The following is a 14,586-nucleotide window of genomic DNA, read 5'->3' as shown; positions in this document are numbered from 1 at the left end:
GCGTCCTCATGAGGCATGTGGATAATCGAGTGAAAGTGGGTTCGCAGCACGAGAAATCCGCATGCCTGGCAACAACTTCCGCGCCAGATGTTAGGTGCGATCTCTCTGTGTTTATTCGAAGTGTTTTTTGGCTTCCGCCTATTAGCCGCGAAGTTCGCCTCGTCGCAGAAAAACCACACTAATACGCATTGGAACATGCGAGTCGATGGTTCGTCTGTGCGCTAATTCCTACAAGCGCCGAAAGGTGTCCGAATTGAATGTGGGCCTTTCGACACTCCTCGGGAACAATGCAGCAAAGTAGGAAGTTTCTTTGGTGTGAACAGAGCATCAGTGAAGCAAGGGAATTACCGGAACGTGCCAACGCCTTTGACAAAGGGACGCCTGTGACGAAGGGTGGCCGAACACCGCATGCAGTTATTAACCGGTATAATAGCGTCTCATAGTACTTGACCACTGCCCCATTGTTCTGTCATCTGTCGCACCTGCATACCACTGACCTCCAGCCTTCAACAGAAACGCACGTTTTCTGACGCATATGCGCTTATCTCGCAATATCCAACGCCAGTCCGATGTAGGAGCACCACACCGGCCGCACGTAGTCTGGCCGACGAAACTCACGTCCCCTTTGACATTTCCGCCTGACGTTCGAGCGCATTTCGCTTCGCCTGCAGCTTGGCCGTAGCTTGTTGCTTCCGTCGCACTCCGTGCTGCAATCATTCAAACAGAATATTTCCCACTGCATGAGTCGACACCATTCTCAATCCCCCGCTTAACCACGAGGTCACTTAGCCAAGCACGGTCATACACGGGCTAGTTTCACCACGAAATGTTAACCGGCACGATATCTACTAACAGGTCGGCTGGTCGTTGCCAACCCTACCATCTGGTCGTCTTCCACGGCCGTCCGCTTTTGATCACCCACATGTGTTGACCGAAAGTATAAAATAAAGTTTCTACCTCCTCACACACCGAAGCATCAAACTCTCCACTTCAACGGCTGGCTACCCTTTCCACACCTATAGACGTTGTGATTGCTCTCACCCTTGCCCCATTGCTCACCGTAGGAGTCACACAGCGTTCACGCTCGACTGTTTCACGAGATTCTTCGAAGCGCGAAGAACCAACCTTCTGTATTTTAATGGTCACATGGCTTGACGTACCTCTATTCTCTCTAAGAGTCTCTTGTGTTTCTTCCGAAGGAGTGACTTCCTCGCGTCCATCTCCTCCTGTTCGCGCCGGGCTTTCCTATTCAGCAGTAATAACAAAAGTCAGGAGGCTACGCGAATGGTGCTCTCATCGCCAATTCACCATACTGTTGAGCATGCATAAGGCGTCAAATGGCCCCACCCATTTCTCACATTCCTGCGGCCACCGCCCAATCGGTACGACACTTGGAAAAAGCACTGTCCCCTTAGTGGAAGAGGCACCCGATTTGACGCCATATAGATCCGTCTCGCACGTTTTCAGTAATCCTCCCACAAATCGTCACCGCACTATGATTTCATACACCTAACGGATTCCTACCCTCAATCCGTAACTCTCTTACCCGTTCAAGTTGGCTGCAGCTGGCATGGAAGTTTGCTCCTCAGTGGATGCTTCGATGACCTCTCTTGACCGCTTGTTTGAAGCGGTCGCATCCGTCGACTGATCCACAGCATTGAGCAAAAGAACGCCACATCACACCCATACCATCGAAAGAATTCCCTTTTCGCTCAAGTGAACAGGGCGCATGCATGCCTTCTGCCAGCGGTAAAGGAAGCGGTAGATTGACGGATGTCACACTCAAAGCGAGTTATGGCCCAGACGGAGCAGAACAAAGTCGTGGGCAGCTGCACGTCAAAAATTCCAGGATATCTTCGAACCACGCGAACGCCGCCTTATCACCATCATTCCACTGTCAAACGAATAAACCAAACCACAACCACAGCATCCTCCACATTACGTCCTTGCATGCACCTCAAATGTTACATGTTTTACTCCCACGAGACGTGTCGAGCACACTGGAGAACTGTTGCGGACGCCCGTTACAGCTGCATCCATCTCGAGTCAGCTTCCTACCGAATCCGGGCCTTCATCCGAATCAGAGTTGGCCTCCGCCTCTCGCTCAACTTCGGTCTGAAACGCGCGCTCCTTCTCCGCTGCTCCCTCGTCTCCGGATGAGTCGTCGGCTAAAGCCAAGGCAAAGCATGAATCAAAATATTGATCTCATACGCGTACAGTGTGCGCCAACTACAAATCTACCGTCAGTGTGTAATCCTGTGTCCGTGAAAACTCTGTTGGCGATGTGTTCCAGGTTGCGTAATTGTTGATGCAGAAAGGCTGACAACATAAGGGTCCGACGAGCCAGTCTAAGACGGGTAACCGCTACCTGCCATCTCCTTCGCACTCCAAAAATGTTGCAACTTGACCTGGTCATTTCGTTCGACGGCCTCATACCACCTACGCCCCGCCGCACTCACCATCATCTCCGTCAAGGCCACGAGCTGTATCCGATCCGAGGCCGACTGCTGCAACCCCCTTGCGCTCCGCAACAAGTCGGTCGAGGACTTCTCGTTGTTTCGGCACGTAGCCTTCTTTCCTGTCGTCCTGTGGAAGTCAAGGAAAGACACCAGGTATCCACCGGCACGACCTCAGAAGGAGAGTGGGACAGTAGGTCGGAAACCGAGTTTTGTCAAGACAGTGCCCTCTTCACTCGTTACTCCGAGCAAGAGAAGTGTACGCGGGAAGCACTGCAGTGTGCCTGGCGACCACAGTATGTACCCCAGGCCGTCTCCAAATAGAGTCTGCACGAAAGGAACGCGATGTTTAAAAGTCTCAAATAACTTGTTCTGCAAAACACAACGGCGACCGGAGACGTCCCGACCGACGACGCAGGGCATACTGCAGACTTGGCTGCGATTCACGCGCAAATGTGTACCTCGTGTCTGCTTGACAGTTATGTACGCGGGTAGCGGTTCAGGACGGCCCCTTATATGAAGGGAACGTCTGGACGTACACTGAGTTTGCCACGCTTACCACAAACGGCGAGAGATGAGGCGGCAACGCCTTTCCAGGAGCATAGAGGTGAATCGGCAATTGAATCCCCGTGTTGATACTGTCCATTACCCATTGCGGCTGCACGTAGTCGCGCTGGCTGTTCTCTACTCGTAGTAAGCCTGGAGACAGAACCAGTCATCAGAGAACGTTGGCGCAGATGATCGCTCGCGGTGTCACATGTGGCTTTAAATCCTTTTTTTTGCCTAACCTTCCGCCCACGGGTCTCGTTTCTTTCTATACTGCTGAATACACAGACTGGAGCGGCGACGGCAGAAAGTTACACTGGACAGAATAGCTTCGTGAGCTGCAAGCTTCGCTCGGGAGCATTTCTCGAAAGTTCAAACGGGACGAAGTCCTAAAATAGCCACCGACAAAAACTGCGGCATACATTCGAGTGGTCGATCAACGACGTGATGGGTAATGTCCGCGTGGTCTTCTGAAAACGGCGAGTCCGGGCCTTGCCAGCCGACCTTCCCTCCACAGCTTCGGATCATGAAAGAAAACGGCAGGAGGGGTACCTCTCTGTAGGCAGCAGACAAAACAGACGTGAACAGTCGGATCTCGGGAGAAGCCGCTACACGCAGATTGCTCGAGTGGACAGCAGTCTGAGTCACGACCACTCGTCGAGGGCACCGATGCCACCCGGCATGAGCCACTTGCCGTGCAGATGAGGGAATTCTTGACAACCGGTGACAGGGAATGCACTATCGCAGTATTACACGCACCTGTTTACACACTGAATCATATGCGCTGCCCAAAGTCACAGTTCCGCTTGGCCATTGCAGCTGCGTCGAGACTGCCAGGCATGCCGATTGGCTATCGTTCCAGCAACGGCGCGGCTTCCAGATACGGAAACGGGTGGCAGAAACAACCAAGCGGAGGGTGCACTTTGCGGAAGTAGGTTACCATTCGATCTGCACGTCAACGCCTTAAGCGAATGGCGACTCCCTCTCCGTGCACCCAAGTTGTGAGGCTCTTCTCACCTGCCCAGAAAGATGACGCAGCCGTTGAACAGTTGCTGGACAGGATGTGGCTGTACGCCGCACGCCGAAGCCGTTTCGGCTCCCAGATGATCCTCTTCGACCGGGTCCTCGTTGCCTGCTCTGTTTCCTCCGGTTTCCGCTTCTCGCAATTTCCGAGCTTTCTTCTGCTCCCTCCCGCTTCCCGCCGCTGTGGATTGTTCCGCCTGTGCAGGGTCATCTCCGTCGTCTTCTGTGTCAGACTCTTCGTCTTCTCCCTCGCTGTCACTACCGCCCGGAGTTTCCTCATCGGGTTCTTCACTGTGTGTCTCGTCTGCAAGCTCGCTACCTTCTTCCGGTTCATCCTCTTCAGCGTTGCTGAGCCCTGTCTTCTCGCTGCCACTGCCTTGCCCCTTTCTCTCCCCTCCGCTCTTCACCGATGACTCTCCGGGGCTCGGTCCTCCCGTCGTCTTCTTCGCGGGCCCATCTTCGGCATCTCTCCCTTCTGCATCCTGGATTCGCCTCGCTTGAAGAATCGGGTAGCGCCACCCTGCCAGTCCCCAGGGTCCATCTCCGTGGAGCCCCTCTTGCTGACGGGGGAGTCGCCCCGCTGCAAGAGCTTTCACGGCAGCCTCTTCGTTCTTCTGGATGCGGCGTTTCCTTCGAACGGATTCACGTTTTGTCGCTGTCGGAGGGTATGCAAGGCCGGCAAGAAGGAAGAGCTTGAAAACAACTAGGTGGAGAGTTGTGGAGTACAGCTCGAAGAAGGTGGACAAAACCCGGAAATCGACTTCTTCTGGAAGTTCCTGCAAGACATGCGGAAGGGAATGCGGGCTCGAGCGAGCAGTCAGTCGCCAGATGTCGCATGCCGAATAACCCGGTCAGAGGGTATCCCGGCAGACATCGACTCATTTACGATAGCTGCAGTTCAAACTCTTTGCCAGTTTCCTGCCGCACTGGCGGCTTTCCAACGTTTTCTAGTCGATTGATGTAGGCAACGCCTTGCGGGAACCGCCACTTACTTGTTTGAACTGGTGCGGCATCAAAAAAGTGATCGCGTGCCCAACAAATTGAACCTCGAAGTAGTAGCCCTTGATCGACGCGAAAACACGACGCAGAGCGCGCTGTTGACTCGCAACGACGAGAAACTCGTCGAGCAATTGTCCTGCCTTCACACAATACTCTGCATTTACTCCCCGGCTGTTATCCGCTGGCAGCACTGCGAAACCAGACAACACACATAACACGAAAAAGTCCTCTTTCCGAAGCACGGCCGGCATTGTACCCTCTCGCATGGTGCTTGAGAAGCACAAACAAGGGCGAAGGGGACGCATTTTCACACGATGGCTTACGCATGGATAGAAACAGCCTACGCCACCATTGAAATAGCTGTGTCCAGTGTCGGACTTGCCAGTGTCCCTTCGTGAGTCAAAAACATGCGTCACGGTTACCGGCTGACGAACTAGCAAGCGTAGCCACAAGGAGACAGAGACCTCTCAAGGACAGTTTCGTAGCGCTGCTGCTTTCAGGAGAGCTTACTTGCGAAAATGCATATGGTGCTGAGAGCATCGTCCAGATCGGCCACAGCGTCAGAGAGTGTGGGAAACCGTTCACGAACAATATGGTGAAGCCGCACAGCAGGTTTCGACCGAGCATATTTCTTGGCCAGCTGCTTCTCCTTCCTCCCTAGTGCTCGCCGAACTTTTTTGTCTGTAGCTTTTATTTGTCTGAAGGTGTCCAGCAATGGCTCATGCGCGATGTGCAGCACGTCTTTTGTGTGGTAATATATTTTATCCTTGCCCTTCTTCTTCTTCTTTGGATCCCGAGGGTAGATGCCTTTCAAGATGCAGAGTCGGCGAAAACCCGCGAGAGGCAACTGCAAGGGAAATCAGAACAGAGCTTTGCGGCGAAAAATATCGGCCTTTCGCTGACCAAATCAATCCATGCACAGGGGAAACAAATGTGCTCATCGAGATGTATTATCACAAGCACAGGCAAACCGACATACATGCATTATGCAAACACACCGACAGGTCGTTTTTACCAAGATCGCTTGAGACGGCCCGTAGGCACCCAGTACTGCCGGCGGTCACGTCTCTCGTTCCCGGAGGCCCGTTAAAAAAAAAACAGCTTCCTGAAGCAAGTCAAGGTTCCCCAAATGAAGCTGTCCGATTTGAAAGGGAATCCTTTAGGTAAACCAAAACCTACCTGCAGCTTCTTCAGCGCCTGACCCCGGGTCATGTACTGAGCAGCCTCACCGCTGGTCCCCGCCTTTATCTTCTTCGCCATGGTGCTTTGTGCGCGTCAGACGGACGAGTGCGATGTCCCTCAAACAAACGGTGGCCGTGACTGTCCAGTAGACGGACTTTTCAATAGCCGCTACGCGGCCATAAAGTTAAAGTTGCAGTGAATCAACCCAGAAACCAGTAGCCTGTGCGCCCGCTTTTGAGCCAGCAGTGCTTCAGAGCTCGGCCACCTGTCAACCCGACGCGCGTGACAGCGTGCACGGTCAGCACAGGAAGAGCTGTGGGTCATTGAAAATGTGAGAACGACTAGCAGCTGATCAAGGGTTCTTTCAGCCAGAAATCCTTGCCACCGGAGACTAAATGTTGACCGCGAGTCGAGTGGACCCCCGGCAGGCCACTGGCGAAAAGCGAAGCGGTGTCAGCATTCACAGACGGACTGCTCGCAAAGGGTGAACAGACACATCCAGAAAACATAAAGAGTGGTGGAGAAGGAAGAGACAGAGCACAAACTTCCTCCTTCCAAGGTTTTTTTTTGGCCCCACACGTTCATAGACCGGAGAAACACAATCGAGCGTGAGTTCACATGCGACCGACCACAGCGTGGCTACATGCGGGGACGTGCGTGCAAAGTTGAGGGAAATTTGTGCTCGAGTATGCCCAGTCAGAACGGAAAGTCACCAGTCAAGCAACTTCCCTTCAGCCGGCTCCTCTTTGGACTTCGTGCCGTTTTCCTCCGTGCCCTTCCTATTTCTCTCAACCCTCATTTTCTGCACCAAAGGGGAGTGAGCCACAATTCTCTCTAAGCATCAACGGAACTCGGGAGTCACGAGTCAACGCAAACTCAAGACAACGGTTCGATGGGAAACACGGGCGTGGGGAATACGCATCCAACAAAGGTAGCGACTAGTGTTTATGACTCCCCCGTTTTATGCCTACTGTGGTAGGTAGGTTTGCGCAGTTTCCGTCCACTGTGGGCCCGGGCTCTTCATCAGTTCCTAACTTTCTCGCTGCCTACCCCTCCTGCTGCTCTGGCTCCAGCTACTGCCAGCACACGACAGTGGCTGAGGGACTGCACCTCATTTGCCTAGCTATTTGGAGTTTTCTTTATATGTTTGCTACAAGCTTTTTGTCACTAGAGGGCGACCCAAAAGACGTGCAAAGCTCCTCGCAATAAATCAGGTATGAAACTGGAGGTAGCGAGAGTGGTCCGCTTGCCGGGGGGTTACGACTGTAGATGCTAAGCACCCCCAACAGTAATCATAAAGAACTTGGTTGTCTGTATCTCATAACTCGAGTCATATTCAAACAAATCTTTGTCTCACATTTTATATTGCCTTTTATAGGTTGTATTGTAATAGTTTTACATATCTTCCAATTACATTTAAGTGGACGCAGTGAGCCCACTAGATACAAGGAACTTGACAAGCATTATTAGATTTACATAAACGACAAAGACATCACGATTGTAGGTATCCAGTGTAAAGTTTGAACGTAGTGCAGTTTAACCTTCTATGTGCACTGTATGACGTTGAAACGCACACAAATGCTGTCCTTGAAATGCAAAAACAAATCGGCCGGTTTCTGGTTACAGGCTCAAATCCATCATTCCCCGCAGAGAGTCCTCTTCCGCAGAGGCATCTCGAGCAGCAGTCCGGGCGAATAAAAATGCCTCAGCGACTGGCGTTCGCCACGTCAACACATGTGTACACTTTACCAAACAGAATGTGTTATGGCAACAATTGCTAGCTTTCTATACTGGAGTTTGTTTCGTGGCTCAGCGGTGAACCATGGTGTGTGAACTGATGTGTCGCTTGCCGGAGAAACGAAAACAGATGACGACAATGTTTTCTCCGCCTGCTTTTCTTCGTCTCGGAAATGAGTTCTGTGCAACGATAGATTGGTCATCCCTGGACTTGCTAAAATCTCGACCTTTCAAGATGGAGATACCTGCCGAAGTCAATGTAGCAAAGTGTTTACTTCGCCGCTCAACAAAGTTGGATTGAGATATTGCACATCCTTCTTAGATAGGTTTTACCTACAAAGCATGTTCAGAGGGAAAGCATACAAAGAATACACATCCGCCACTACACCAGCTGGACTGAGGGAGAAGCTGTGCACGCGCACAGCAACCCATTTCAGCTCGGGTATGTCCTATTTGTCTCCGAATGCTGTATAGATTATATGACATGGAACACGTTCTTCCATTTGACGAAGTTATCGTCCATTGACTCCCCACAGTTACCGTCAGTATCGTCTGTAAACTGGTAGTGGACCAAGACCCTTACTTTCACGAGAGCTGGGAAAAATCGGATTGCTTGAGTTGCTTCACCGGGAGGAACCAAGTGCCATCTGGTCCGGCTGTACATGAGTCGTGACATTTGTGAGGCATCCTGCAGAGCATCGACGGGACTCCCCACACCGGCGGTAGATTGCGGAGGAACCGGCATGTCAGCAGCATTGATATATGCGAACGGGTAAGGTTTGCGTCCGAAGTTCTGCACACAGGAAGGCATACAAGAAGCGCTGCCGGTCAAATTCCTGCATCATTTTTACCAGACGGTTTTTTTCGCGCGGTTACGGGACCGGATTTCGGTTGCCAGAATCACTAGCGAAAAATACGAAGAGAGAAGTGGCTGGTGCGATATCGGTTCTTATCGACAGTCGGTACTATCCAAACCAACCAGGTGCACAGCTAGCCATACACTCGCGAATGCCTCCTGAAACATCGGTCCAGGCAGTGGAGGTTCTCGAAAAAGCAATGCCAGTCGCCACCCGTGCAACTACGATAGCCCTATCGTTTGTGCATCCGCAGGAGCTATTGTTCTAAAGCACCTACACCGAGGCTAGACTCATTGGGAAGGATCGCGGCCCAAGGGAGTTGTTGTCTCGAAACCCCGCCAGCATCGGGTATTGAGCAAATCAGATAAAGATTCTTGATTCGCGACCCGTCCTCCAACAACACATTTTTGTCGGGAACATTTTTCACGTAAATGACGGCTCCGTAAGGATCTACGCCATCGTACAAATAGATCCCATCGAAAAGGTCCGGCCGCGCTTGGCGTATGTTTTGAGCGCATTCCAGGTGAGAACGGCAGGAGAGCTCAAAACCCCACACAAGCAACCTTTCTGCATTGAAAATCAGAAATGGCACAAGGAGACACAAGACATACTTTTGTTGGAAATATTTCTCCCACATGCGACATCACGATATCACTGTGCAATGACAATGGTCTTTTCTCTTGTCGGACGGCACATAGATGAACCCGAACCCCGGAAGGGCAGTTCGTGGGAGATAAAATGCGAAGTAGTTCACGCACATGCTGCCGCTGCAGAAGGTCGTTGGTCCGGTCAGTAAGAAAGCAGATGCGGCTCCTTACCAGGAAAATCCCCTTTCTCCCAGGTGCCGCTGGAGATGTTGTCCAAGTCGTATGGCGGCATCGGGATTTCCACTACCATGGTCTTGCACCTAGCCAGCGAGTCAGGTGTGCGTTTCTCCACCAAAAGGCATTCATCAGTTCTAGAAGGATCAGTTCTACATGAAGTGGAATCAAATACACCGCAAAAGAAAACCAGCCACCATGTTCGACAGTATAGGACCCCTGTTGCTGCCATGATCCTTCTCGTTCACTCCAAGCTTTTTTTCTTTATAAACAGACCGAGAGCCGCACAACATGGCTTTTCGTTGCTTGGGCTGGTCCCATAAAGAGAACCTAGTCGGCAACGTAAACAGCCGCTGCTCACTTTTACGGTTGACAACGCATGGGACTTTTGGTGATGCTGACAAATGAACTTTCTGAACAGCAGAGGATCTACTTGGTCGCATAACAGTCGTTGTGCGTGTGACGTTTGGATAGGCCTATTACGGGTTGTTCCTTACACGGGACACAGACAGTTCGTATCTTACAGAGCATCGAAGTGGACCGGAGACCAAAGGGAAGTCGGTTGTGTAGTGTTACCGCCCAGAGCCTTGTCCAGGCTGTCGAGCGATCCCTTGAGATCTCCCTCAAGTGCCGATAGGAAGGTTGTCATCGGCGAGATCACTGATGTCAGGAAGTGCGTAGGAAGCTCTGGCCCTTCGGACTGTTTAACGTGCAAGGCCTCCTGGTTGTCGCCTGAGACACGGAAACTACCAGCCCTTAGGTCGTCTCTTGTCCTTCCGCTGACGACTGCCTGCGCACAATGCAAAATATATTTTATGGAGGAAAGAAACGGGTACGGCATTACGCCGCTGATTAACAGGGGTCAGAAATATGTTGGATCTACCTCCAGGTGTTCTATCCCATTTGAGATATCGCTGAGCATCTTGAATAAAGGCCATTCGTCGACAATTTCAGGAAGATCACGGGCTAACTCACGGAAATTGGTACACTCGAGACCGCGCAATTTGCAATAATCATGGATTTTCCTGTCGGCGTACAACACTGCTTCCTCCATGGCTTCGTTCACAGGCATGCCACCCTCGACGAACTTCTTGAAGGCGGTAAACAGTTGATTCGCGGTATCCTCATTCACAGCCCCACCAGGTTGACCACCGCTTCCAATCGGTGGAGACCCAAAAAACAAAGGTTTAGTGGGCGGGACGTTCCCAGGGGCGAGTTGTGGAGGCTCTTGTAGGTGAGGCAAGTGTGAGAATATTGCACCCATCACTGAACAATGGATGTCAGAGGCCTGCTTCTGCTCGTTATCCGAGGCTTGGTTGAGCAGCGAGATAAGATGTTCCGTGTCCAAGGGCGCCCTTCCTGCCTCGCGGGTAGCCTGCGAGTGTCGCGGAATACCGCTGAGCAAATATGCTAAGGAGGAAACCATGCACGGCGACTGCTCCACTGGCGAAATCTCACCAGAGAAACGGCTCTGAATATTGTCATGCAACATGGCTAGGCGGTCAGGGTCGAGAGACTCAGATGAGAGTGCGATGGGGCCAGTACTTCCATCGCCCGGCGAGCCACTGTGGTATAGACGAGATGGACTGATACTTTGGGGTACGTTTGAGACATCATTCTCCTCTCGTACTTCAGCCCACGACGTTTTGCCTCTTCCGAGCGGGTGACGAACCAGCAGGGGCAGGATGGTGGTCTGCGGTGCGTTGCTCCAGGAGGTACCTTGGGGTGATACCACATTAGAAGGCAAATTCGCTGGCCGTGCACGGCCCGAAAATGCAGACTCGAGGCGCACATCACGAGTTGTCCTCATGGATGAGGCTGTGCATATGGCAGACCAGCTAGATGCCAACAAAGCGATGAGCACGATATACAACCAGGCCGCTGGAATAGATGTCCGTGCCCATGTACAACGTTTGGCCGGCGTAGGTGCCATTTTGAGGTGATCGCTTCCAGGCGACGCCTGGGAGAAGGCAGACTTGCGAAACCTGAGGCGTTCCAGAAGTTCATCTACTGAGTCATGGCTATGTGCATAACTGATGGGTCGCAACGAATAGTTTGCAAGTCCACCCGCCCGTCAAAACGAAAGAACTATACACAGTAGGCGGAAACGTTCATCTCCGTAGATCACAGCCCCGCGTTTTGCTCTCGAGAAGGACTGTACAAACGGGCGAGGTGGGTGATGGTCATGTGGTGTGACTAATCACTAATCACAAGCCACAGACAAGACGATGTGCCGTTGCACGGGCACACACTACGACACAGGTAAGCGCGAACCGGGACAGACGAGACAGAACACGACTCCACTGGTGACTTACAGTGGTTTTACGATTTCATTGCTACGGCTTTCCAAGTCATTCCAAAACACCTCCAACAAAGAAATATGGGGAAAAGAAACTTCTTTGCCACAAACATGAACGTCTGAAAATAAATGACGCAAACGTCGGCGGCGCTTGAGCTCCTCCCTGTCGAGTCATCCCGGAGAATGGCTAGCGGCAGAGGTCGGCTCCGAACATCGAGCTCGCGCTGTTTTTTCCGGGGCACTGACAAGCAAAAAGCAGCCGTCTAGTGTTGAGAAAGCGAAGTTGTTCGGGATATCTTGTGACACGTGGAGCTGGCCAATTTAATTGTGGTTCATAACGTGGGGAAAGGGACACGTCACAAATAGAGGTAATCCGTCAGCGGTGACCTTACAGCTCTTGCATGCCGGAGCTGTGATCACACTGTCACCTCATGGCGCAATGTCTCGAAATCGCCATCTGCTAGAAATCGACGCCCCCCTGAGAGCCCCCGGAAAGGACTCAGACGTCCGCGCGGTCACCCGGATTGGTCTCGGTATCCCAAGGCGATGACCAGCCACAGGATTCTAATTTCAACGATCAGAGGCACGGTGACCTGAAGCTTTCTCATTGCATTTTCTTTACGGTTTTGAGTTCCCGTTGACCTATCAAGCTGTCAAGTTAATGCAGAGTTTGTTTCAGTTGAAGGCCGTTTGTCGCGTGACATCATCTCAATCGACCAGGGTGTATACCTTGCTCATCGTCTGTCATATCCATAATACAACCAGGCCACCATGTTATTCGTTTCCTTGAGGGCTACAATGTGATGAGGTGTCTGCTGGTAAACCCGGTCAGCTTCATCTTTTTTTCGTTGCAAATATCTGCTTGACACTCTGGAACATTTATTTCTCCAAACCTGCGCCACGTCTCCACTTTTTTCTATCGGGAAGCTCCATGTCCTTCGGGTTGTCCTGGCCCATACGGCTGTAGGGTGCACATCGCTTCCCAGGCGAGCCTGTCCCGAGGCTGCTCCGAATCGGTCTGGATTCTGTTCCACATCTTCTTTTCGCTAAGTGGTGGATTGCCTCATTGAAGAACTACACACCATTTTCCACCTCAAACTAATCTTGGCATTCACCAATTTAGCTTGGTTGACTCTCGTGAATAGTGGCCATCATGAGCTGTTGCCAGCAAGACAGTTGGAGGCAGAGGAAGTACATTCTTGGTGCATATGGACTCTCTCATCGTCGACCGTGGAAGCAGGACTTCGTGGACTGCCGAGTGCTCGAACCTAGAGTCATCGAACAGAATAGTGTTCGAGATTGGCTTCGAGTTGTCCTACTGCAGCCAGTAGACACAAAGACGAAATACGTGCAAGTTCCTGTGGTAAAGACAGTGGACAGATACGTGCCTAAGATCACCTACGAAGAGAAAATCGTCGAAGTTCCACGGTCTGTCCACAAGACAGTGCACAAAGTCGTCGAGAAGCCATACGTCAAGTATGTCGACAAGTATGAAGAGGTTCCAGAAATCCGGTATACGTATACGTACGTCCCAAAAGAAACGATTCAAGAACGAACTATCTACAAAGCGAAGCCAGTGACAGTCGAAAAAGTGGAGTATAAGGAGAGGCCGCAGATAAAGTACGTCGATAGATATGTAGAGGTACCATGTTACCAGGAAGTGGTACGTTTTGAGCCTGCCCCACTCATGCCGCTTCCACAACAGGATCACGGCGGGCAATCGGCCGAGCGGGAACAGAATCGTTGCACTTGTCAAATACCCACCGATGAGAAAAACCTCGTCAGGTGATGGGACCTTGTTGGAATTAGGAAGGAATGTTTCCGAGCAGAGTGTCGTCCAGCGCGTTCAGCAGTTAATGTCATGACGAGCCTCTGATCGTGCGGCACCCATGGTCTGACAGATGGTGAACACTGCTTTGGCCGCACCTAATCTTGCTCGTGCTGGAGGTGCTGGAGCGAATTATCATTCGAATCTACCGTGGATAATTCTACGAGCTAGGGGCTATGACACTGTTGCATGAAGCGCTGCAACCAACGCAGTCAATGCTCTTCCATCTTCTGTCACAAGAAAAGCACTCCCGAGCCTCCTCTGGTGCTGGATGTGCTTGCAAAAAGAAGGATCATCGCCATAATTCTCAACAGGAGGGTTGTTTTCCCTCGTTTCGACATAGCACGTTGGGCAACTCCACTGCACTGAACCGGGAGACGGAGCTAGCGCTGTTCTGTTTCGAACCGGTTGAGCAGTGATTCGGACTTTACAAGGGAATCCCGAGCTGTGCTCGGTTACAGAGTCAAGTGCTGTGTTCACAACGAACTACTTGTGTGCCGCTTCTTACAACCCTGGACAATCTCAACGATGCTCGGAACACTTGCTTTTCTCCTGCGACTGCATGCAGAGGCTTGTGTACATGCGACTAGACCACCTGCTGAAGCATGGCTGTCTTGCGAGCGTTTCAGCGGGAGGGGGGGGGGGCACCGCAACTGCAAAGCATTTCTGCCTTTGTGTAGCTAGAGCATCAACCAAGTGAGCTGCGGGTTAGTACGCCCTAGCGCTTCGGCGAGGAGCTTGTAATGGTAGTCCTTGTCGTTGTCACCAGCCCAGGCACCCACTCCATGAAGTTGTATTCTGTCAGAGCGCTTTGTGTCGGCCAGAGTTCAAAGCAGTT

General features: G+C 51.7%; 4 protein-coding genes across 4 annotated transcripts; 1 reads left to right on the top strand and 3 right to left on the bottom strand.

The window, feature by feature from the left end:
- Positions 1-614: 614 nt before the first annotated feature.
- NCLIV_016420 (putative pescadillo family protein) lies at positions 615-6,284 on the bottom strand (the record flags this gene model as incomplete). Its single annotated transcript, XM_003881834.1, has 11 exons — positions 615-707; positions 1,161-1,245; positions 1,547-1,644; positions 2,059-2,168; positions 2,460-2,586; positions 3,016-3,155; positions 3,425-3,558; positions 4,020-4,801; positions 5,018-5,214; positions 5,535-5,871; positions 6,204-6,284. 11 exons carry the CDS (start codon positions 6,282-6,284, stop codon positions 615-617), a joined length of 2,184 nt encoding a protein of 727 aa, XP_003881883.1.
- A 1,977-nt stretch (positions 6,285-8,261) lies between these two features.
- Positions 8,262-10,270, bottom strand: NCLIV_016410 (conserved hypothetical protein; the record flags this gene model as incomplete). Its single annotated transcript, XM_003881833.1, has 5 exons — positions 8,262-8,276; positions 8,527-8,736; positions 9,078-9,367; positions 9,619-9,773; positions 10,146-10,270. 5 exons carry the CDS (start codon positions 10,268-10,270, stop codon positions 8,262-8,264), a joined length of 795 nt encoding a protein of 264 aa, XP_003881882.1.
- A 213-nt stretch (positions 10,271-10,483) lies between these two features.
- Positions 10,484-11,047, bottom strand: NCLIV_016400 (hypothetical protein; the record flags this gene model as incomplete). The annotated part of the gene is made up of 1 exon (XM_003881832.1): positions 10,484-11,047. The coding sequence occupies one exon, from the start codon at positions 11,045-11,047 to the stop codon at positions 10,484-10,486; it is 564 nt and encodes a 187-aa protein (XP_003881881.1).
- Positions 11,048-13,073: 2,026 nt separating this feature from the next.
- On the top strand, positions 13,074-13,709 carry NCLIV_016390 (ERYTHROCYTE MEMBRANE PROTEIN PFEMP3, related; the record flags this gene model as incomplete). The annotated part of the gene is made up of 1 exon (XM_003881831.1): positions 13,074-13,709. The coding sequence occupies one exon, from the start codon at positions 13,074-13,076 to the stop codon at positions 13,707-13,709; it is 636 nt and encodes a 211-aa protein (XP_003881880.1).
- Between the last annotated feature and the right edge of the window lie 877 nt (positions 13,710-14,586).

The sequence above is a fragment of the Neospora caninum genome, chromosome VI (genome assembly GCF_000208865.1).
Source record: "Neospora caninum Liverpool complete genome, chromosome VI".
NCBI lineage: Eukaryota > Apicomplexa > Conoidasida > Eucoccidiorida > Sarcocystidae > Neospora > Neospora caninum.
This window is presented reverse-complemented; position numbering and strand designations above follow the sequence as displayed.